The 24,609-nt window shown below is 43.9% G+C and overlaps 1 protein-coding gene across 2 annotated transcripts in view; it reads right to left on the reverse strand.

Moving 5' to 3' along the window:
• Positions 1-13,238: 13,238 nt before the first annotated feature.
• LOC138521855 (N-acetyllactosaminide alpha-1,3-galactosyltransferase-like) overlaps positions 13,239-24,609 on the reverse strand; it is a 155,248-nt gene continuing 143,877 nt past the window's right edge. For both annotated transcript variants that reach the window (XM_069635001.1, XM_069635002.1), the window contains exon 5: positions 13,239-22,653. In XM_069635001.1, the coding sequence (XP_069491102.1) occupies positions 21,969-22,653 (685 nt within the window). In that variant the 3' untranslated portion in view covers positions 13,239-21,968. The remainder of the gene's footprint in view (positions 22,654-24,609) is intronic.

Below are 24,609 nucleotides of genomic sequence, written 5' to 3' on the forward strand. Positions count from 1 at the left end.
CACAGGATTCGTCTCAAGAAGGGAGCAATACCTGTTAAACACACGAAATCCAGACCAATTCCATTTGCAATTGCTGATAAGGTTGAGCAAGAACTTGCATCATTGGAGTCTGAAGGAGTAATAGAAAAAATTGAATCATCTGAATGGGTGAGCCCCATTGTGGTTGCATTGAAGAAAAGTGGCAAACTCAGAATTTGAGTAGACTTGAGAGACGTCAACAAGAATATCATAACTGACATTTTTCCACTCCCTATTATATCTGAAATGTTAAATCGTATTGGTAATGGTGATGTATTTTCTACATTGGATCTTTCGAGCGCTTACCATCAAATCTCTTTGACAGAGGATTGTAGGGACATTACAGCGTTTATAACGCCACATGGGCTGTTTAGGTATAGACGTATGCTGTTTGGATTAGCGTCTGCGGCAGCAGTATTTCAAAGAATTATGATGCATGTGCTGAAAGGTTTAAGTGGAACAATGGTATATCAGGATGATATAATTGTATTTGGTAAGGGATCTGAGGAACATGATGGGAGGTTGAAAGAAGTGTTAAAGAGATTGCAAGAAGTCGGGTTGAAAGTTGAGAAAAACAAATGCAAATTTGGGTTGGAAGAAGTGGAATATTTAGGGCATACAGTGAATGGTAAAGGTTATAAGCCCAAAAGAGATGCTATGAAGGCAATCAGAGAGTCACCTAATCCTAACAATAAAATGAATTAAGATCGTTTTTAGGGTTATGTGAATATTACAACAGGTTTGTGAAAAATTTTGCGAGTATAACAGAACCATTGAGAAAGTTGTTAAAGAAGGATGCAAAATTTACATGGGGTGCTGAATGTAGTAAGGCGGTTGAATGTATAAAAGGAGAAATTTGTGACTCTTTGGAATTGAGAGGATTCGAGTTTGGAAGGCTGATGAAGATTACGGTAGATGCCAGTGGGAGTGTTATAGGAGCAGTTTTAACACAAATAAATTATGATGCATATGAGGAGGTGATCAGTCATGCTTCTAGGGCTATTTCGGAAACAGAAAGCAGATATTCTGTGATCGAAAAGGAATTATTAGCCTGTTTGTGGGCGGTGAATTGCTTTAGGAAATATTTGTGGGGAAGCAAATTTGTAATTCAGACAGATCACAAGCCATTAATTGAAGTTCTCACAGTGAAAGGAATGTGTAAAGCTTCTCCCAGGTTAGCCAGGCTTAGTCTGAAATTACAGGATTACAATTTCTCTGTGAAATATGTGCCAGGGAAAAGGAATATTGTTGCTGATTATTTATCTAGATTGCCATTAAGGAGTGATGAAGCAAGTGTGGATCTGGATGAAGAAATGGTGGCGGTCGTTTTTGAGGTTACGTCCAAGGAGATGTGGATTGAGGAATTGGGTAAATATGATGAATTGCAAGAGATAAGGAGGTACACTGAGTCAGGGTGGCCTGAGAAAAGGGCAATCAGCGAAGGTTGTAGGAGATTTTGGGAAGTTAAAGATGAATTGTCCATGGAAGATGGATTTTTAGTGAGGGGAGACAAGTTGATTCCCCCACGCAAGTTTTGGAATGATCTTATTGAGAAAGCGCACCAGGGTCATCCTGGTATTACTGGCACTAAGAACAATGTGCGTTTGAAATACTGGTGGCCAGGCATGGATCTCAAGATTGAGAGGTTTATTAGAAATTGTTGGCCATGTCAGAACAGTGACAAGAGCTGCAAGATAGTGAAGTCTAAGCCAATTAACATAGACAAAGGTAATGCGCCATGGTAGATGGTAGGAATAGATATCATTGGACCATATGTGAAGTTAATTGGAGAGAAAATGTTCTGATAGTTCTAGTTGATTAATATTCAGGATGGCTGGAAGTCAAGGCGGTCAGTAGAATTGATACTAATGAAATAATTAAATTCATAATGCAGATCTGAAGAAGGGAAGGATTTCCCAAAATAATATTGAGGGATAATGGAGTTCAATTCAGAAGTAAAGAAATGAGCAAATTTGCTAAAAGAACAGGAATTGAGTGGAGATTTTCATCGTTATATCACCCACAAACCAATGGGTTAGTGGAGAGATATAATCGTGTAATTGTTGAGGCTGTAGAGTTAGCCTTGAGTAACAATATGCCGGTGGATGAAGTCCTTAAGGAGCGAGTATGGAGCACTAGGATATCTGTCAAGAAAGGAATGGAGGTATCTCCTTTTGAATTAATGAGGGGAAGGGCTCCAAATACTGTGCTAAATCCTGAATGGGTTAATTGTAGGAGAAGTGTTAGTATCGGATTACAAAATCCTGATGAAAATCTAGATAGGTACAGTAGGTATACAGGAAAATTCAAGCCTCCAGAAAAGAGTAAATTGAGAATTTCACCAGGAGATTTTGTGCGAATCAAATTTGGATGCAATGTTAAAAAGGGTGACTCTAAGTACAGAAGTCCTGTTAAAGTAGTACAAGTATTCAGGAGAGCTGTAAGAGTTGCGGGAGGATCGGTATGGAATATGGACAGGGTTAGTAAATGGATGTGGAGGGGTATGAATAAAGGAGACAAGCAACTTAAAATTGGAAGAAGAGCGATTGAATTATTTGAAGATGATCATATTCAAAGTGGAGTTGAAAATGCAAATTTGAATGGTAATGTGATGAGACAGGTTGAGGATGCAAGCACTCAGCAAGGTGAGAGAGTTTATGAAGATTGGAGTGTGCATAGTTCTAGAGAAAGGAAGTTACCGTTTTGGTCTAGAGATTATGTCATGCAGAGTTAAACAATTTTCCTTTCATAAGGGAGGTTTTGGTAAAGAATTTTAAGGTGATTATACTAGGGTGCGTTTTGCACACGTGTTATGTTGGAAATGTTTTGACTACATGTACTTTGCACAGATGTGTTAAATTTGGGAATATATATCTTTTCTCCTGTACAACTTTGTGAAAGGGGGGGATGATGTAGTAATCTTGTCTATCCAGAAAAATGTGTAATATGTATTTCCTTTGGCTCCCCGCCTGCGCGTGAGTTGGAATGTGGTAGAATGCTGTGTGTGAGTCGGAACGTTCGAGTGGAGACCGTTGGTAGGAGATGATCAAGTCATGAGAGGAGACGCAGTGAAGGGCGCCGGTATAAATATTATAGTAAATAAAATAAGTTAATTAGCTCCATTAGTCTCCCTCGCCTACTTCACACGGGTTGTTATACTGTCCAATTAGTTGGTGGCACAGTTAGATAGTAATTCTTGGGGTTGCCATGTAGGTATTGTTGTTTTCCTTGGTTGAGCACATTCCGTAGTGTCATAAATCTGGAGTGTTCTTGGAGTGTTCAGGGTTATAGGTAAGCTACGGCTGGCAGTTTCTTGTCGCCAGTGGAGTTGGTAAGTTGGTACATTACGTGCTGGCCACACGTTATGTGTAGGGGTTTATGTTAGTGGTGGATTTAGTGGAATTTCTTCTTGTTCAAGAAAAGAAAGGAGGGAGAGGTGTTAATATGTGCATCTAAGGTGAGGTGGTGAAATCACTGTAACTTGGAATGTGGTGATGTCAGTATGAGTGGAGTGTTGGGGTGTTATTCTCTGAAGCTGGGTTCCATGTTGGACAGTTAGAGATAGGTTGGCTTGAGGGGACATGCCAATGTTGTTCCTGGCAACTAACTGCAATAGACCTACTTGTAACTTACCTGCTGGTCCGGGTGTTGCTTCAGGTATCTAGTTACCACACTTAGCAATGCTGTTGGTGTTTTTTAATGATGATATGTAATGGCACGTTTTCACTTTACTCTTTAACCCTGTGCTGCGTGACCATTTATGATGTTCATTAATTAAAGTTCTTTTTTATTATATTTCAATGTAGCAAGGACTTTTTTTAATGTTTCTGTCTATATTTTAAAGACTAAATCAAAAGCACTAAAACCCTGAATTGAAAGCTACCATCTTCTGCATGTGTAATGTTATGATGTTTATTAAATATACAAACTCATTTGACAAAAACACCAACGTGCATTTCGGGCAAACAGGCCCTTTCTGAAAGGGAGCATAGTTCTAATGTGGTATCAATCCTCCATGTTCATAAACAACAAAGGAATGCTTCATTTCAGTAAGGCACATGAATTTGGCAGTGAAAACACATCCATTTCCCTACGAGTCTCAAAATGGCACCCATCTTGAGTATGTGCCACTGCTTAATTTGTGGGGGTGTTTGCCGGGGCTCAGACCTGGTACTTATTTTTGCACCCCAACACTTATTGCTTCAAACTCAATTTAATAATGAAGTGCTGATAGTCAGTGCATCCATCAAACACAATGAGCAGGTGCAAGATTTAGTGTAACCCCAAATATGCCGACACTGTGGGCAGCAGCCATGGATGGTGGCACAGGAGTGCTAGAAAATATTTAAGCCCTGGCAGTAATTTATTTTTAGAAATTAAGCTCTGGTATACACTTTCATCAGTTTTATTATAAATAATACCAGAGTTCAAAGTATGTTCAGGATATCCTGGCTCTAAAAAGAAAAACACATCTTGCAAATTGGATTTGCAACAACCATTTTCTCATTTTCAAATTTATTTTCTAAAATATTTACTGAACATAGGCTTTCCTGTTACTTCCTTGTTTTGTTGCTTGAAAAGAAAAACATAATTAAGTAGACATTGGTCGTGCATTGACAACAACAGAATAAATGATATGTAAATCAAAATGGCACAAAACACAATTTGAAAATTGGGTTAATTGCAATCACATTCTCGTATCGTAGTGTGTCCATTTCTTTGCTAAATTCCTATACTTACGATGCCTTGCCATTTCTTTCTGTTTTCCTTTTGTTTTTTGAAAGATAACAAAATAAACTTGACTAAATAAATTATATTAATGCCAAATTGAAAGAACACTTCCTAATTAGATTCTTAACAATAATATTCTTTTATCTTTTTTAATCCCTTGGCCTAAATTGTATATTAAACTTTTCATTTTTTTTCGTACACATTTCTTTTTGTCAAGGGTGTGACTTGTGTCCTCTCTGGCCTGGATGCTGGCTTTCTCAGTGCTAAATCAATCAGAAGCGGGGTTGGTATTGTTGAAGGTGGTTTGATATTATATGGCATTTATAACGCGCCTGTAAACAAGTGTTTCTAGGCGTGACCAGACAAGGAGGGGGAAACAAGGGAGGACAAAATAACAATCTTATTAGGCCTTGTGGCATTCAGATCGTTCAAGTGCGGGGAAGAGGGGAGGGGAGAAGTGCCAGGGGGAGGCGAATGGGGAAGTGCAGTTAACTCACAAGTGCAGGCAGCGGGTGGCTCATAACTGCAGAGAGAAGGAACTGTAGGGTTGCAGATATAGACAATTAAGTGCTGGGGAGCCCGGAGGCAATGCAAGGGCAACTGGACATGCAGGAGCCTGGGGCCGAGTTCAGAGCGTGACCAGGTGACCAGCGCACAGCAGTCAGGTGCATCAGCAGGGAAGAGGAAGAGTGAAAGCAGAAGCAAAAAGGAAGGTCTTGAGTTGCTTCCGGAACCAGAGGTGGTTCTGCTCAAGTTTGAGAGAGGCAGGGAGGCTGTTCCAGAGGGAAGCCCCAGCCGAGGAGATAGATCTGCCCCAACTCTCTGCTTGAAGAAGCCTCTCACCCTCAAGAGAGTTGGAGGTGGATGAGCGTAGAGCTAGAGAAGGAAGATGTTTTGGAAGAGAAAGTTGAAGGTAGAGCGGTACCAGGCACCAGAAAGCCTTGTGGACAATGCAGTTGGTCTTGAAGTTGATCCTTGCAGCCACAGAGAGCCAGTGAAAAGATTTCAGAGCTGGAGAGATACAGTGCCTGGGCTTGAGGCCAATGATAAGTCTCACAGTTCTGTTCTGGATAAATTGTAAAGGTCGAAGAGTAGAGGCAGGAAGAATTTAAAAAGAGGCTGTTGCAGTAGTCCAGTCTAGAGAGGACAAGAGCTATGGCGACAGTGAGCTTCTGGGGGAAAGTGACAAAAGGAAGAATACCTCTGAGGAGGTGCAGCTCATAGTTTGACTTCTTAGAGACGTTAGATATGTGAGGACAGAAGGAGAGCGTGGAGTTGAAGATGACACCAAGGTTTTTAGCCTCACAGGAAGGAGCAGGAAGAGGGCCCATAGTGGGCAGCCAGAGAGAGAGAGGAAAAGAGGGAGCAGGTTATGTTCCAAGACCTCAATGGTCTTTGAAACAAATGGTAGATCCATGAGGCAACAGTGGTTGGCTGAGTGCTCTTGGTGAAGTTTGGGGGTTTTCAGCAGTGGAAGGGTCTTGCTAGTCTTCAGGGCATCTGGGAAGAGGCCTTATTCTAATAAGAAGTTGGTGACCCATAGAAGCAGGGTGAGCTCTTCTTCTATGATAGCTTTAACCATGGAGGTCGGTAAGATGTCATCATCGTCAGGGGTGGGTTTGAGGGCGTTGAGAGTGTTGGTCAGGTCTTTCAGGGTGATGTTTCTGAGCTAGGTGCGTTTTGAGATACTGCATGGAAGATTAGGTGGGATTTCCAAAGTGAGGTCGCTGCTGTCTGTGACATCTGATCTCATTTAATCGGTGGAAAACTTGTTGATGGTGTTGCACTTATTGGTGGATTGTGGCGTTGTTAGTTCTGGTTAAAGAGTTGCTGCAGTGTTTGGCAGCTTTGGTGAAGGCTGCGTTTGTTGGGTGCCTTGGCAACGGTGGACGAGTTGTAGCTGGCTTTGGCTGCAGTGATGAATTTCCTGCACGCTGAGTGACAAGCTTTTTGGGTGATGTGGTCCTCTCTTTGTTATGCTTGCAAGATAGGTGTGTGAGTTAGGCACTTACCTCAGACATCCGTGTTCAGCCAGCAGGATATAGGTCCAAAGCTCAGCAAGGCCTACTCAGCACCTCATAATTCCAAAGTCAATAAACGTGCCCTATACAACTATGATATTATTATTTTATGATTTCCACCATATCTGCCATTGCCTGTGGGTGGCGCACTTTTTTTATTAACTATTTTATTTACCTGAATTTAATCAACTTTTAAAAACAAAGTAACATACAAAATTCAAGGAATTCATCAATTATACAGAGTGATGGAATACAACAATCTTTTGTTTCTTTAACACAATTTTAAAAAAAAAATACACAACCTAAAACATTCTGAATTGTTAACAATAAAATATGATGAGAAAAGAATAAAGAAAAAGTACCAAACCATGTCACAAGGAATAGTTAAAATTACAATTAAATTTGTTGATCAACTATTCACATCACAAGGTAAGCGATGAATCCTGTTCTCAAACTAAACTTTATCACATATTAGGGTTTGGAATATGAAATTCAATTACTCAATGACTTCATCAATAGGATTCTCTAGTAAATTTAAATCATGAAGAAAGCGAATGACATTGATTCTAAAAGAGGTGTTTCTACCTTCAAGTATCATTTGCCACAGTAGATTAGGAGACAGTTCAACATATTCTATGAGTGATGGTTTGAGAAACCGTATTCGCTTCTTGATAAGAAACGCACATTCAGTAAGCAAATGTTTTAATTTTTCTTTCTGATTTGTCTCTTGGCATTGTCTACAATCACTATCAGCCGTGGTTGACAATTTACGTCTTATCAATATTTCACGAGTTGGACAAAGGGTAAACCTTAATCTAGAGAATTCTATTCTATGTGACACTGAGGGTGATCTATTTGGATATGGTTCCATTATACCCGTTTTTTTATGTGATTGGAAGTAGTCTTTAAAATCACATAATTTTACACAATGTGCTCGGGTTCTAATCCAGTCGGCATTAAACATCTTGATTTTAGCTTTCATAGGATTTTAAAATAAAGTCTGCAAGGAAACATCAGCCTCAGCTAGCGCATTGATTGCAATTTGCCGCCATTTGAATGCATGTGGGATCATTACTTGTAAATACATGATTAGACAATGTACCTATCAGCATTAAGTTATCCGTAGTCATTATACATTTTCAAAATAAACTAACAATGAGCCACAAATGTCGGGGGTATAAAGAAATTAGACCTAACTCATGTCTAATCCAGGGAATTGGTACACAATTTGGCAATCCTAAGCAGCGCCTCCAATAAATGCTCTCCAATCTATTCCAGCAATGTTCTGGCATTAATCCCTGGGTCTCAGAACCGTAAAGGAGAATCGGAGTAACCTTTTGGCAATAATACATTACAGCCGGTGTAATAGAGAATTTACCCAGCCTTGCTTGGATGATCTTGACTTGAGAAAGCATCTGGCCCAGTTTTTCATTGATGGTAAGCCAATGAGACTGGGATCTAAAATTAGAGATGGTCACACCCAAATAAGTGTATTGATTGACTATTTCAATTTCAACCTTATTAATGTGCCAATGATAGGACGTTCTCATCTTTTTCTGCTTGGGTGCAAAAGTTATGATTTTAGTTTTTTGTAGATTGATAGACAACACATTTCACTGGGTGTATGATGCGACTGCATCAAGTAAGTTTTGAAGTCCAGAAGGGGTTTTCGAGAGCAAAGCAAGATCATCTGCATAAAGCAGGGCTGGAGTTGGTTTAAGAGCAAGTTTTGGAGGATCTCCCACTGTTTGTACAAAGATGGCGCCAATATCAGCTAAGAAAAAGTTAAATATTGAGGAAGCTAGCGCACATCCTTGTTTCAGACCCCTACAAGTTTTAATAGGACTAGTTAAGTCACCTTCACTGGTAAGTCTGATCTGGACAGTTGTCTCAGTATATAAGGAATGAATTAATGAAATTGAATATACATGACAACCTGTGAGCTTAAGTTTTTGTAAAAGAATTTCTCGCGAAACCGAATCAAAAGCGGCTCTTAGATCAATAAAGACCAGATAAAGCGGTTGTTTGAATCGTATAATGAGAGTCAGTTCAGTTCCAGATGGAAAAGACTCCAATGTAGGTGCTTCTGCTGATTCAACTGGTCGAATTACTTCTGGGAATGATGGTAAAGAGGTAATGTTGTACATCGACGTCGAGAATCAGGAGGAGTTCTAGCTGCATTCACAAGAAAGCAGCTAGAGTTCACTTCAAATGGAGAAAGGAGACAGTGGGCCTCATTACGACCCAGGCGGTAAGTTACCGCCTGGGTCGTACCTTTACCACCATGGCGTAAACTACGTTTACGCCATGGTGGTTGGCGGACTTACCGCCCCATTCCGAGGTCGGCGGGGCGGTAAGTCCCCAATCCCCATTTACCCTTCCCCATTCCCATTTTTGCCCCATAGGGCATAATGGGAGTGGGGAAGGCGTTAATTACGCCACCGTAAATTACGGTGGCGTAATTAACAACAAGGTCCCTTAGCGCCATGGATTTTAAAGCAGGTGTTAAATCCGCCATGGCGCTAAGGGACCTCGGAATCAGGCGGTAAGGGTCGGCGCTGTTTACGCTGCCGTAAACCCCTTACCGCCTGGGTCGTAATGAGGCCCAGTCACTTGTTTGTGTACCTTGTGTTACCTTCCTTTTGTTGAAAGAAGATACAAGTGTATTCAACTGTACAGATTGTTGTTGGGTTCTGGTATCCAAAGTTTCAAATAATTTGAGCATGGAAATAACTGAAGAGTTAATCGCACTAAGTGCAACTTCTATTAGCATGTTTGAGGGATTAGGAGCGGCCAGACCAAATGAGGGCAGGACAGGGACGTAGACGGTCTCCGGGGAGTGGGATGTAAAAAAGACGCTGAAAGGGCAATAGAGTTATTGTGTTGTGGCTCAAATAAGCTGGGGGAGTGGTAATGACTATCATTATGGGTCTTGGACGTTTCAGAATTTACAGGGGACGTGCACACTGAATCCACAGAGTATTTTATTTGGAGGAGAACAAGGGGAAGCCACAACAATTGGAGCAATAGTGTCACTTTCATGCAAGTCCTTTATAGAAGCAGCTGTGATATCTAAAGATTGAAAGGGTTGGACGTTAGAATCATCATCAGGAATCAAGATTGGTTTAGTACCGTGATCAGTGTTGTTAGTCATTGGAGACACAGAGGATTCTATAGGCACAGATGAATCAGGAAGCGGGTGGTCAGAGTTATTTATAATTTGGAAATCAGTTATTCAATTGTTCAGAGCATTTGTAGACAAGCAGGTTAAATCAACACATGGGGCCGCCATGATGTCAGGGGCATTGGTTACATTATGCTCACCTTCAATACCACGCGCAGAGTCCTGGCATATGGCATAAAAGTCGCAGATGTCAGCGGAAGCCATTTTCTTACCAGGAGCAAGCAAAGGATGACCACTTAATTTGCGTTTAAGTGCTATCGTGGGCAAAGGTTTCGGAGTGGTGGGTAAGGAAGCGCTGGATACAACTGTATGGACCGGCATCCCTGTTTTGAGTGTATACATTCAAAGTTTTCAAATTAAATATGACAGCAGTAAGTGTCGAAGGCAAAAGGGATAAAGCACAGAAGCCGCACGCTGACACCCTTAACAGCGTAACAGCAGACTTAATGAAGCGACTTCGTGAAGCGCGCGCTCGAGAAGCGCAGCATTCACGTAGTTGTAGGGAAGCTGGGTAAAGTGGGTGGAGTTTTTCCTGATTGAACTCCAAAATCCAGAGGGCAACTTTCCCAGCAACGTTCCGGCAGCATAACAGCAGACTTAATGAAGCGACTTTGTGAAGCGCATTTGCTGTTGGTGAGTTTTTCTGACTATCACTGTGCAGAAAGCTTTGCTCTTTTGTGGCAAAGCTATGGTGGTGTCTCGCTGTTGACTATGATCAACAGGATATGATATGATATGGCATTTATAACGTGCCTACTAATACACAAGATGAGATTGGGTGACGGCTTCTGAGGGGTCGAGGGTAGCCGTAGAAGTAGAGTTGTTTTCGAATGTAACCAGGAGAACGATCTTGAATGACTGCTGTAGTGACTTGGCTCGGTTTGCGGTGGTTGGCAGAAGCTGGGTAGGTGTGGCGGCATTCACTCAGTCTGGTGATAGAGGAGGTAGTAAGTGAATGTTTGAGGAGAGTGCCAGGTCAAGAGTTTTGTCTTTGATTTGGTTAGAAAGGGGATGTTTCAGGAAAGTACTAAGTCAAGAGTGTTGCATTTCCTATGGGTAGGCAGCAGAACTTTGAGAAGAGTAACAAGTCAAGAGTAGTGTTTTTGAGTAGGCAGTGGATGCTTGAGGGGAGTAGCAGATCAAACCCAGTGTCTTTGTTATTGGCAAGCAGTGGATTTTTGACAAGAACAACAGGTCAAGAGTATTGTCTTTGGGTAGGCAGCGGATGTTTGAGGAGAGTAGCATGCCAAAAGTATTGTCTTTGAGTAGGCAGTGGATGTTTGAGGGGAGTAGCAGGTCAAATGAATTGTCTTTTCTATTGGTAGCAGTGGATGTTTGAGGGGAGTAGCAGGTCAAATGCATTGGGCCTCATTATGAGCATGCCGGTCCGGTAACAACGGTGCCAGTAAGCTACCGGCACCATTGTTACCGGATCAGCACACACTGAGTTCTGCGGGTAGGTGCCATCCCGCACCCCATGTCTGACCTGCTGGGTGGAACAGCACCCACTTGTAGACTTTGACAGAAGCACCGTCACTGTTGCACACAGTGCCATCGCTTCCGTCCTCCCCATTCCCATTGAGTCCTTTGGGACTTGAACGGAATGGGGGGTAATGCCCCAGTGATTCCCCAAAGCCAGGCGCCGGAAAAAAACATGACTCCGACGGCAGCCTGCCATTTTTACCGGCACGGCTACCGCCGGAGTCGTAATGTGGCCCATTGTATTTTCTATTGGTAGGCAGTGGATGTTTGAGGGGAGTAGTAGGTCAACAGTATTGTCTTTGCTATTGGTAGGCAGTGGATCTTTGAGGAGAATAACAAGTCAAGAGTATTGTCTTTGGGTAGGCAGCAGAAGTTTGAATAGAGTAACAGGTCAAGAGTATTGTCTTTGGGTAGGCAGCAGAGGTTTGAGGAGAGTAACAGGTCAAGAGTATTGTCTTTGGGTAGGTCGCGGAAGTTTGAATAGAGTAACAGGTCAAGAGTATTGTCTTTGGGTGGGCAGCAGAGGTTTGAGGAGAGTGCCAGTTTAAGTGTATTGTCGTTGCTATGGGTGGGTTCAGTGACACGTTGTTTCATTTTCAATTAGTCTAATACCTCAAAGAGTGCCTTTTCAGCTTTCTCTGTGTCTTGTGTACTAGGGATGTTGACATTTCAGAGGAAGTTGTTCTTTGAGTGACAATCCATCGCTTAATGGACAGCCATGTGCATCCATCAGCTCTTGCTATGAACTGGGGAAGGAGGAGGTTCCTGATGGCACCGGAGCCCATTGTACCAGGGGTCAGGCGCTACTCCCACTGTACAGAGAGGTATTCAATTGCTGGACATTTCCCAAGCTGCCACTTGGCTAGCTTTGCATACATTTGCCAAGTATTACTGCCTGGAATATGAGGTGGGGGGGTGGGGGGGGCATCCATGTTGGATAGATCTTCTTTTCATCACCTGTGGTGTTGATTCTTTTTTTTTAATTGAATTTTATGATTTTTTATTTATCCATTTGGTTATAAATACAACAAACCTTTTGCACAGTTTATACACAAGACAATAACATACTATAATTACAATTAATTACAAGATAATAATCAGTATGAACTATTGATCATAAAATAGTAATAGCAATGAATGTAAAACACTTAGATACAAAGTCAAAGTTAACATTTACACGATAAATTACATTACATACAAAACTAGCCTATGATTCCCTGCCCGCCATCCTCTTTCATAGTCCTACTTTAGAAGTTTTTATTCAGACAAGGAATCCACTAGAGAAAGGCATGCACTAGAAGAACAGAACTTCCTTCCGATGCTTCCTAGTCAACTTCCCGACAATCTAGCAACTGACTGGAAGACCATCATTGCTTGCAATCTGCGTTGTGCTCCTTTGGCGGCAGTCATATCGTTCTTCTATGTCAGGAAGTTGGGTGGAGATGAAGCATGGCGGCATATGCCATTCCATTCGAATGCAAGCTATGTCACATATGATGACAGTGACTCCCATGACTCTGTGACGGAGCTGGCCATGGTGCAACACTGATGCGCCTGCAGTGGCTGCTTAACGATTCGAGATCTGATCTGTGACTGGAGCTATCTGAAGTGATGACGCCTCCATGGAAGCGAGATCATGTCCATCGGAAAGAACATTACCAAAGCTAAGTACTTTAGACTTCAGAGTGCAACACTGAAAGAACCTGAAGTTACACCATATTTACCCCAGAGGTAAATGGTTAAATACTGAATTACAATAGAATTACCATACACACACACTTCCAAAACACTTTGCAAAAGGATACGCGAACACATCTGCTTTATTGTTCTGTTAAAAAAGTATGGAATGCTTACTGCAACTACCTCAGGACCTTATCTTGCTTAGGTACATTAGAAAACACTATAAAAAAGAGTGCAATATGTTAAGATTTTTGCTGGACTTGTTGAATGGAAAATAAATAATTTGATGTGTGATCCTTGTTGTCAGTTGAAATGTAAGCCCATCCAAGCGTCTACTCATTCACATGTTTCGTCCCTGAGCACATCTTCAGGGTAGGATGGATGTGATACAAAAATAAAGCACAAAATTTAACAAATATAACTATCGGTAATTGGAGAAATGGGTACAAAGATTCAAATTAAATTATTTGGGTAGCTAATGGATCTCGAGAAGTTTGGCACAGAGAGACCAGCCATTACATTTAGATACACGCCTATGATTAGGGATATAGTTAGCCAATCTCCACCCCAAACCGTTAACAATAATCTCATGTGGTCACCGCCATTACCTTATGGATATTATAAGCATCGTGAACGCAAACCTTGTCCTCATGCTAAGAAAGGGACCAACAGTTTCCATCACAATGGCAAGCGTCTTGCCATCAGGAGTTTCATAAACTGCCTGACCAACTCTGTATTGTACATTATCATTTGCATTTGTACACGTGTATATTTTGGTAGCACTATAGGACCACTAAAAGGTACGGTGGTAGAAAATATCTGAGCAATCGCTATCCACAATCTCTCAGACCCACTGTAACTGCTTGGCACAATTGCCATCAGAATGAAGATTTGAGCCACATAGAGATTTGGGGAATTGAATACTCACCTCCGAACCCTACGGAGGGGGCGGGGGCTCTATAAATGGGTGCTCAGGAGGTGGGATGCAACATACATTAATGGAGTTGGACGTTATATGACTAAACGCTGATTCTGAGCTGCATGCATTCCTCAGGGCCGAATAACAATGGGAGCTCAGTACACCGTAAAATGAATTTGTTTGCTCCCACTACTTACGATGTGAGAATCTAACTGGTTGCATTAGTCATTAATTGTGATGGTGGCCAGTTACCCTCTAGCCAGCATGGATTGGTAATTTGGTTTCAAAGGTACTGCTGATGTCTTTTATTTGAGGATATCCCTTTTTTGTTACTTATTGATTATGGTATTGGATATTAGTAGTGCTGAGCACTTGCCCTTTTCAATATGGCGCATTGTTAGGAGACATTACGGAAACAAATGTCAGCAGTCTAGTTCTTTATTGCCGCTATGTTTAGGCATTTTGTGCCTCAACCATTGTGATCAAAGCGACACAGGCTAAAGAATGTAATGCTGAGACTCAGGTACACATGTTCTTTTAACTCAATGTTTGATCAGCTGCAATGTGTATATCCATTTCTCCAATTACCTATAGTTAAGTTTGCTTCAATTCCTGCTTTATTTCAGTGTGATATCCATCTTGCCCTGCATGGGCCGAAACACATGAACATGTAGACACTTTGATGAACTTTAATTTTAACTAATAACATGCATTAAACATTAAATGAAATATTTTTGCATTGTACAAGTCCAGTGCAAATGTGTCCTCATCTGACTCTTCTTGTACTGCTGAAGCACTGTTCAGTGTGAAATAGCACTGTTCAATATTAAATAACACTAACATTGACTTAATTACCCTGCAACAAACAAAGTTTCAATACTAAATTATTCTTTATTTACCCTACACGTACACTGCCAAAACACTGTTCACTGCTACATTACAGAAGAGATACCCAGTGCTTACACTGAAGACATATTAAATATTGAGTTACACTAATATCACATTGCTTTATAGAAATGCTTCACATCATGGCCAATAAACAAATGAGTTATTCTATACCTCCAAGGCCAATAAACTGCCTTATACTGAATGGCAGTTAAAGCCCACTGTTATTATACTGCAGCAGATACATGCTTCAATTGTAAACTGAAGCCAAGTCACCCAATAATGACATTGCAGATAATGGAGTTAACACTGAACAACACTGGAGTCGAGGAAGAGTGGATCACACTGTAGCCAGCACATTGTTACTGCTGCTGCACTGCTCAGCATTGAGCTGCAATGAACCTGCTCTGTGATGATGAAAGTCCTGAGCTGCAGCGCTCCTATAATCTGATAGTTGTTGGTGTTAGTAAGAATGAATAACTGCAAACTCCACACGGTTCCTCTTACTGCTGTGCACACAGCATGAGTGGTGGCAAAGGTGCCTTTGAAACTCTGGCAGCCCGGAGATACACTTTCTACAGTATCTGTGAAAAGTCCTCTTTTCAGACCGGTTACGGGTAATGTTGGTTGGCAACGGCTCATCGGAAATATGAGATATCCAGTGTGTAAGCAAACTCTACTGGGTGCGACACATAGCATCCACACCCCCGCATTAATAGGTGCAATGAATCTCTTGTTGCTTTCAGAGTGTAATGACCTACTTCTTAATTGTCAGCGTTTTTTCCCAATTTGCGCTGTTCCTTCCTTGTGCTGTTCCTTCCTTGCGCTGTTCCTTCCTTGCGCTGTTCCTTCATTGCGCTGTTCCTTCCTTGTGCTGTTCCTTCCTTGTGCTGTTCCTTCCTTGCGCTGTTCCTTCCATGTGCTGTTCCTTCCTTGTGCTTATCCATTGACGTTCTACTTGGTTTGTTCACTGAAGTCTTCTGGGAATCCTTTACAGCGGGTTTCTGACTTCATTCAAGGGGATGCTGCATTAGGAGATACCCAGGGTCCATGTAATATACATTGAGCGACAATTTCCAGAAGCCTGGGGTTTTTGTCTTTGTTAGGAAGGTCAGCGCTGACATCCTTGTCAAAATCATCTTTTATTATTATTAGGTAGAACGTTCATTCATCGCCACGTTTCTGATAAAGCAAGGATATCAATATCATGAGTAGAAATAAAATCTTTAATCTCAAAGGAGTGCTTTACCAATGAGCCTGTGTTAAGTAGCAAGACATGCACTTGGCTCTTTATAGGTTCTATAGATTCCAAGTGTAGGGTGCTGCCTTTATTGGAATTATCTTCCAATCGAATACTTCCTGGTAGTTCACAGTTAGGCAGAGGGGGAGGGGGTGGGCGCTAATGGAGAGACGCAGCCAGAGTCACGCTGTGGTATCCCCTCGGAGTTCACCACATCATAAAGTTCAGTGCTTACCCCAGTGTCCGTGTCTGCAATGTTTCCCAATGTAATATTATTTCCCATTTGCAGACACAATCTAGATTGAGTAGTCATATTCAGCATCAATACGAAACGAAGGAGGATCAAAAGTTACCTTAGGGCTTGCAAGGGAAGAGACTAAGTGGAAGGAAAAACGTCCCCAGACGGCTTTCAGTTACGACCTCCTATCCTACTCCAGTCCCTGCACTCCCGAGCACGAACCGGCACAAACTGGCTCGTTCGCGCCAGGTGCGGTCGCGCCTGCGTCCTGTAGATAAACACCAAAGAACTACAGGTAGCGTAGGGAACTGTAGTTCATTCTAACCCATGTGTTTAGAGACTTGTAAAAGCTCTGCTTTGAATCGCACAGAATGAATCTAGAGGACTACCGACGTAAAGACACAATTTAGAAGCAAATAAACACAATAGGAATATGAAGAATAAAAGTTATGACTAAAATCATTAAAATACAGTTGTGGTGTACGGAGCATAGAAACAATGTTGCAAGAGTAGAGCGTGCACCCAGCTTCTGGTGCCGATTTTCCTATTCATTTATAACAAGCCGCTTACGGCGTGTTATTATAGTAGTTATTGAGCGCGGACCCAGCTTCAGGAAGCAACGGAACACTTTACAATCATTGGGGGAGGAACACAGTGAGGGACACAGAAAAGGGGAGCGGGGAGCTAACAGGGGAGGGAGTGCAATTGACAGCAAGGGATCTACAAGCACCCAGGGGAGGAGACGGTGGGGAGCAGATCACTGAGCCTCAGGTGGCGTGGAGGGTGTGTGGACTTAGGTGTTCTGATCTCTGAGTTGGCATCCAGCGTGGGGGGCATACGGGCATGGTGGAGACCAGGCTTCTGGACTTCTACAACACAGCTGTAAGAGCCAACATCAGCTCATACATTAGCTTGCAGAATATCCTCAAGTAACTCTTGCAGTTTGATTCTGGAACCACACACGATTATATCAGGTCAGTATTGTGAGTGCCAGAGATTGCAAATAACATTGCCGTCCTGCACTGAAGTTCCTGCTCCTACGGCACCGCTAAGTCCTTGTATCGCTTAATGTGTAGTTCCTTCTCAGTGTGTCTTGCATGGGCGAATGCTGCACTTCCTGTGTTGATTGATGAATGTGGCGACAGCATGTTATTGAGCAGGTGTTCCACTCCACTCTAGGGCACTGCCTTCCTCCTGGGTGGGTAGTGCAGGGGGGCAATGCAGTTGCAGTTGCTCGGCCCTTGGGCATTTGCTATGCTTCTGCAGCCGCCTTCTCTCTAGGGAAAAGGTAAACCGTAAGGTGTCACTTCCTATTTGTAGAGAGGGTTGGTCACGTGTTACTTTCAGGAGGCATGCAAAGGTCTCACTCTGCAGGTGGGCCGCCCTCAGCTCGGTCTTGGAAGTGGGGGCGCTGTACCTTTCTTGATGGGGATATTTCTTGAATACCAGTCTTGCTGTCATGCCTGGATCAGTTTAAGTGGTTTCATGAATTCATTTGCAGGATTTGGAAAATGGATGATTTGTTTGTAAACATTTCGTCCAGCTGTGGCTTGTCACTTTCACTTCACCCCGCAGAGTATAATTAATTCTGTAAACTTTCTGTAGTTTTCAGCTGTGGAAAAACCTGCAACAGCCCATGTCCTGCTTTGCCTGTTGTTCTGGCGCCTAATGCAGACTCCAGGTGCTACATGTGTCTATTTAAGAACAGACAGGTCCATGCTGAGGAGAGGGCTGTGCTTCAGCTTCCAGTCATGCAAATGCTAGAGTAGAATTGCACTGTGTGAAACCATCTCAGAGATTGGGTGCTTGCGGTGTTACTTGTGTCACTAGGTTTTCCTTAAGTGTAATTTAAGTTGGTCTTATAGAGCCCAACTTCCTCCATTGGGGGAGGTGCTTCTTTTGAAGGTGCCATAGACACTGTTCACTGTGACAGCACAGTGTGTATTTCTTTGATGTGTTATTAGTTCAGTGCTCCCATGTTTCCCCAGACAAAGGTGCATTGACTTGCTGGGCTACCAATGTTGTGTTAATCTAATTTGATGCATATTGTCAGCACTAGGCAGGTTCATCTTGTCCTTTGTGTCTTGCTTTCTCCCTGTGCTTGAGTGTTATCGCTAGTTTCTTTCTACTGCTGTATCGTTTCCTCTGTTTTGATTGTGTCTCCTCCTCTATTGTGTGTAATATTTAGCCAAGCTCTTACCTTCACTGTGACTTCCTGAAACTGGGACTGCTGCTGAAACACCTGGGCCCTGTCGTGGTGGGGCAGTGACCGCATGTGGGCTCGAGGTAGGGAGCTGTCGGCCTGGAGCCTGAGATAGCTCTGTGCGGTGCCTAGGGTAGCCGAATTATATGATAAGTCATTTTTAACGTGCCTGTACACATGTGTTTCTAGGCGCGACAAGACAAGGGAGGGGAAGACAGGGTGAGGATAAAACAAACAATCTTACTGGGCATTGTGTCATTCAGATTGTGAAACTGCGATCGTGCAAAGTGCAAGGGGGAGGGAGAAGGGGAAGGGCAAGTAAGAGGCAAAGGGGACGTGCAGTCAGGGCAGCATTGCTCAATAAGTGCATCCATGGCACGGCAGCTCTGGGTAAGTGCAAGGAGGTAGGGGACTGTAGGGTTACAGTTACAGCCCCTAAGTGAGCGGCAGGCCCAGAGGCAGTGCAGGGGCAACTGGTCGTGGAGGAGCCTGGTACCCAGTGAGACTCTGAGGGTATCCAGACCACAAGTCAGTGCAGCAGACAGCTTGGTCAGCAGAGTAGAGAGAGAGAGCAGAGGTGAAAAGTAAGGTATTGAGCTGCATCCGGAACTTCAGATGGTCCGGCTCAAGTTTGAGAGGGGCAGGGAGATCATTCCAGAGGGAGGCACCTGCAGAGGAGAGAGATCTACCCCCCCCCACTCTCTGTCCAGTGAAGCTTCCGACCCTCAGAGAGTTAGAGGTGGCTGACAAAGGGCACGAGAAGGAAGGTTTTTAGGAAGAGAGAGCTGGATGTAGTGAGGGCCCGGCCCGAGAAGAACTCGTGGACAATTCAGAGGGTCTTGAACTTAATCCTTGCAGCCACCGGGAGCCACGGGAGAGATTCCTGGACTGGAGAGATACGGTCCCTGGGCCTGAAGCCCAGGATAAGTCTTGCAGTCCTGTTCTGGATTAGTTGCAGAGGGCGGAGAGTAGAGGCAGGCAGATTGAGAAAGAGGCTGTTGCAGTAGTCCAGCCTATAGAGAACCAGGGCTCTGGAAACAGTGAGCTTCTGAGGGAAAGTGAGAAAATTAAGAATACCTCTGAGGAGATGCAGTTGGTAGTGGGCCTTTGTGGCAAGGTCTGTGATGCGAGGAGAGAAAGAGAGAGTGGAGTCAAAGATGACACCAAGGTTTTTTACCTCACAGACTGTTTAATATCCTGAAGCTGTGCCTGGTGGCAGAGGGAAGCGAGGAGGGTAGGTGGGCTGGTGTGTTTAGAGGAGGTGGCACGGGGATAGGTGTGTGTGCTTTATTCTCCTGTGTGGTACAGTTGAGCAGAGGCATTGCTAGGGGGGGCTGAGGGGGCTATAGTCTTGGGTCTTTTGGCTGTAGCCCCGAATAGAAGCTCAGGTGCTAACAGCAAAAGGCTAGATAGTCCCGAATCCCAACAGTCCCAACATCAGCGTAGCCCAGATCCTTTCCAGACGTAGTAACACCCCTGCAGTTGAGCTTTACCCACTCAGTAAGTGTGGGGGCCAGGACCCTTGCCTGGTGGCAGGTGGATGGTTTGAGCTTCACTCTCTTAGTCGGGGGACGCGCCTGCAATCAGTGTCTGGTGACAGAGCCTCTGCAGTGCAATGCCATTGAGCTGCATGGTACCGTTGCTGGACTGACTCATCGATCTTGGATGTGACTTTCTTTCTAAATGTGTCATCTCTCTGGTTCATTGACGTGCTGTGGGTGACTATGTAACCTATGTCTCTCTCTCTCTTTCTATTAAAAGGCTCCAAGCGCCATCGCTCTGAAAGCTGACAATGTTGCTCCAAAAGCTTTCTATTTCATCTACTTTTGTCTGGTGGTTTGCAGTAGTGTTGCTCTGCTGCGATCTAGTGGTGAAAGTGTGAATTGATTTCCCATAGTCATCCTAAGTCTTTTATATGCACAGGATATGATAGGATTTTGATATGCCAGGCCTGTGGCTACTTCTTCCTGTATCTTTAAACATGTTTGCATGAAAACGCCCCAGCTATGAACATTCACCTCTTTTGAAATGTGTGTGTATTTTACAAAGGGCATTAAGCAGCCAGCCCAGAGCTTCTGGATCGCGTGGCTGATAAGAAACTCGCGTAGAGCCAACCTTGGCACTGTGAGTAACTCACCTCACGCAATGTACCAGTGAAAGCCTAACAGGCCCAACACCCATGGGATTGCAGTAGTTTACACTCAACACACACTGAATATTGAATTTCATCAGGGCTGTACTACAAATAAATGGCCAAAACAGCACACAGGCTGAACTGTTGGACACGCTCACACCCCACACGTGCACACCGTGGCACGCTTGGTGAATGAACACTTATCCACACGTGGGCACAGAGACACTGGTGGTGGGAGGGAGCTAATCTCCCTAGCTCTTACTTTGTAAAGTGGGAATACATTGCTTCCAGACAGATGGAAAGGTGGGTGGGCCCTGCTGCCGAGGACAGGACAATTGGGGGTCGCGCTCCCCTTCTAACTGTACCCCGAACTTGCACTGTGCCGTGTGATTGCGCTCACGCCCATGTTGCCTAGCGCTCTCTATTCTCCAGCTTGTCAACGAGTCACCCTACGCTTGTATGACGCGAAAGTTGTAGGTAACCAATAGTAGGAAAGAACTCTACCCAGTGCTCCCGATAACATTTTGAAATGGTGGGAGTATTTTACACCCTATTTTTTAAAAGTTGGGAGTAAAATATTTTTTAGGGAGCAAAAAAAGTAAGTCCCTTTGAATTGGAGTATTTTATAAGCGAGTAAAAAATGTTTCACGGTAAAACAAGTTTGTCTAATAAATATTTCTTTGCACGTAGCTATTCATGTGCATGAAAAGGTACGTGTTTGCCTCTTTGGATCGGGCAGCAAGGATTCAGGGTTCCTCCTGTGGCACTGTGGGCACTACTGGTCCAAACATATCCATGGAGCTCTGCAGGGATTGCAGGGGGACATGCTCTCCTATCTGCCTGTCCCCCATGTTTAGTTGGGAGCATTTTTAATCCCTGTATTCATTCTCTGGGAGTGTTTGCCTATTTTCAGGGAGTAAAAGTGGCTGATACACCCCATATCTGTTGGGGTGGCCATCAGATGTGGTCCGCACAAAGTGACCTAGCCGGCGCCACCGCAAAGTTGAACTTGTTTGTGAACATAGTGCAATCGTCGCCCAGATAGGGCAGTGGCCATTCAGTGGACTACCACCCCAAAGTCCATCTCTGGTCTCAGTAATTACAGTATTGAATCCCTTCTCCACCCTGGACTGCTAAAAGGTCCTTCTTGGGTGGGGTGAATGTTGGGGCACCCAGGATGCAGTTAGGTCAGTTGCCCATGAAGGATAATTCAGGGCCCACAGTTGGGTGGCATCAGGTCTGGTTCTCGCGCACAACTTCATATTCCTTTGGCATCCCATGCAGTCTGTTGTATCTGACATTTATATAGCCATCCCAGTTGTATTCTGGTGATAAGAGCTTGGTGGGCTTTGTGTGTAGGAGATACCGGTTGAGGTGGCTCTCATCATGCCAGATAGCCTCTAGTCCATTGTTCTTGTCCTTCTCAATGCCTTCCAGGCAGGCACGGGCAAGCTTTTCGACCTCGGGCACCACCCCGCCAAAGGTGGCTGCATGATAGTAGTAGTCGCCCTCTTCAGGGGCAATGTAAGCTGCAGAGGCAGGGTTGGTCTCATAGGTGAAGTTGCTCCTCATCAACGTGTAGAATGCAGAGTGGAGCTGGGCCACCAATTCGCCGAGGGCCTCAACTCCATAGTGAGATGTGAACTCCTGATCCACATCCATGCAGAAGAGAAAGTTCACCTCCTGCTGCGCGCGAGGGACCACAACCTCGATGATGTCTTTCATGCGCATCATGCTGACATCCTGCCAGCGGGCATACTTCTTGATCTTGGTCACCACCATGGTCCTTCTGGGTGCCAAAGGGAGTTTGGGCACTAGGGAGATATCATCCACCAAGACGTAGTAGACAACAGGGTGGCCAATCATGAAGTGGCGCTCCGCCGTTTCCAGGAAGTGCCCCAGATATCTTGGAAGGTACCTGAACACAGGGAAGACACGGGCAACATGAGAATGTGTCAGTGCAGTGCCAGCGGACAAAGGATGCAAAGAGAGAGCGAGAGAGACCACCCCTCCTTACTACCTGCCACAAACCAGTCACTACTACCCAAGTGATTGGCACACCCGCCCGCCCCCGATTCTGCACCCAGCGCCACCCACGCACAGGGCTCTATAACACAACTAAATATATGCTCCTGCTAGTCTGATCAACTGATTTTCCTGCCTGTTCGACTGCCTGCCCCCTGCAGGGACGTCATTTAGGGGTCACACTTTTGACCCCTGAGGTCTCCCTTGCTACCCCTAAAAAAATGATTAGACTTTTTTTTTCTTTTATGTAAGCTCCTGGGCTGGGTGTGGCCCGTGCCATTTGGCTCTCTGTTTCTGGAGCGGTTGGCTTTCTTGTTCAGGCCTCCTAAAAAAACAGGAGGTTCCACAAGTGTAACACTTTCAGCAGTGACCCTAAATAAGAAAGAAAAGGAATAACAAATAACGTGTCTTTATTGTATTCTATGCAATTATTGCTAGACTCATTAAAGGTTTATTTCAGGTACACTTCAGGGGGTGGGTCACTGATCTAGGGCCTCATCACGAGTTTGGCGGTAACCCTTAAATCCGGCGGTCGCGCTATTACCGCCGGATTTAAGTGTCCTCCAAATCAGGGCTTCGGCGGATTTCTCCCCAGCTCTGAGCTGGGGGGAAATCCGCCGAAAATTCGCGCTATTACCGCCGGCGGGAAATCTGCCGGCGGTAAGAGCGTGAAAATTCCCCATTGAGCCCAATGGGGTATGGGGCATTCCCGAATGGGCTCAGAGGGGAATGGGGAATTCCATTACCGCCAAACCCGTGATCCGGCTCTAATAGCGCCGGGGGGTTTGATGGTAGGGCTAATACCGCTAGTGGTAATACCACCAGCGTTACCGCCCAACTCGTGATGAGGCCCTGTGTCTGTTCTTAAACACCTCAACTCAGCCTTTCATCCTTCTGAGTTCGATAAATGATTACCAACAAAGGTTGGGTGATATTGTATGTATATTAGTTCTATATAAAGTGCTTAAGCGTAAGTGCTATATAATAACACATCATTATCATTTGGCCTCGGACGTCTGCTTGCATTCACAATAATTTGGTAATATGGGCCTATGCACACAGATATTAACGATACATATGGTGATCCATTCTTGTATGAAAGTATATCACATTATAGTGATATCATAATCATATTTTTGTAGTGTACTTAGGAACAATGCTATGTGATGCCACTTCCTGTTTTGTGAAGTGGTGAAAGGTTGTGTTCCATCCCTTCCCGTGATGTCACTTCGGGGTGGGGTCAAATGACACCACTTCCTGTGATGACATCTGAGGTCAAGGGTCATGTGATGTCACTTCCACTACCCATGGCATTTTGATGAAATGACATCCCTGGCCCAGAGATCACCATATGCATCAGCAGAAAAAAACTGCTATAACTGCAACTTGCGAAAAGCAAAATACATAGTCCGAAATGGATACTTATTCTACTCAAAATGCTTTTTGGAGTATTTTGTCTGCATTGTGAATTTGAGGTGTTTAAGAACAGACTAAATCAGTGACTCACCCCCTGAAGTGTACCTGAAATAAACCTGTTATGAGTCTAGCAATTATTGTATAGAATTCCAGAAAGACACATTATTTGTTATTCCTATTCTTTGTTATTTGGGGTTACTGCTCAAAGTGTTACACTTGTGGAACCCCCCGTTTTTTCAAGAAGCCTGAACAAGAAAGCCACCCACTCCCGAAACAGAGAGCCACATGGCACTGGCTACAGCCCTGGAGCTTCAATGTGTATATATAAAAAAAAAAAAGGTTTTCTTTTAAAATATAAATTGTTTTAGGGGTAGTAAGGGAGACCACCTGTGGAGCAAGAGAGACCTCGGGGGGTTGCAAGTGCGACGCCTGG

This window comes from Ambystoma mexicanum, chromosome 13 (genome assembly GCF_040938575.1).
Source record: "Ambystoma mexicanum isolate Mex_15411 chromosome 13, UKY_AmexF1_1, whole genome shotgun sequence".
Classification (NCBI taxonomy): domain Eukaryota; kingdom Metazoa; phylum Chordata; class Amphibia; order Caudata; family Ambystomatidae; genus Ambystoma; species Ambystoma mexicanum.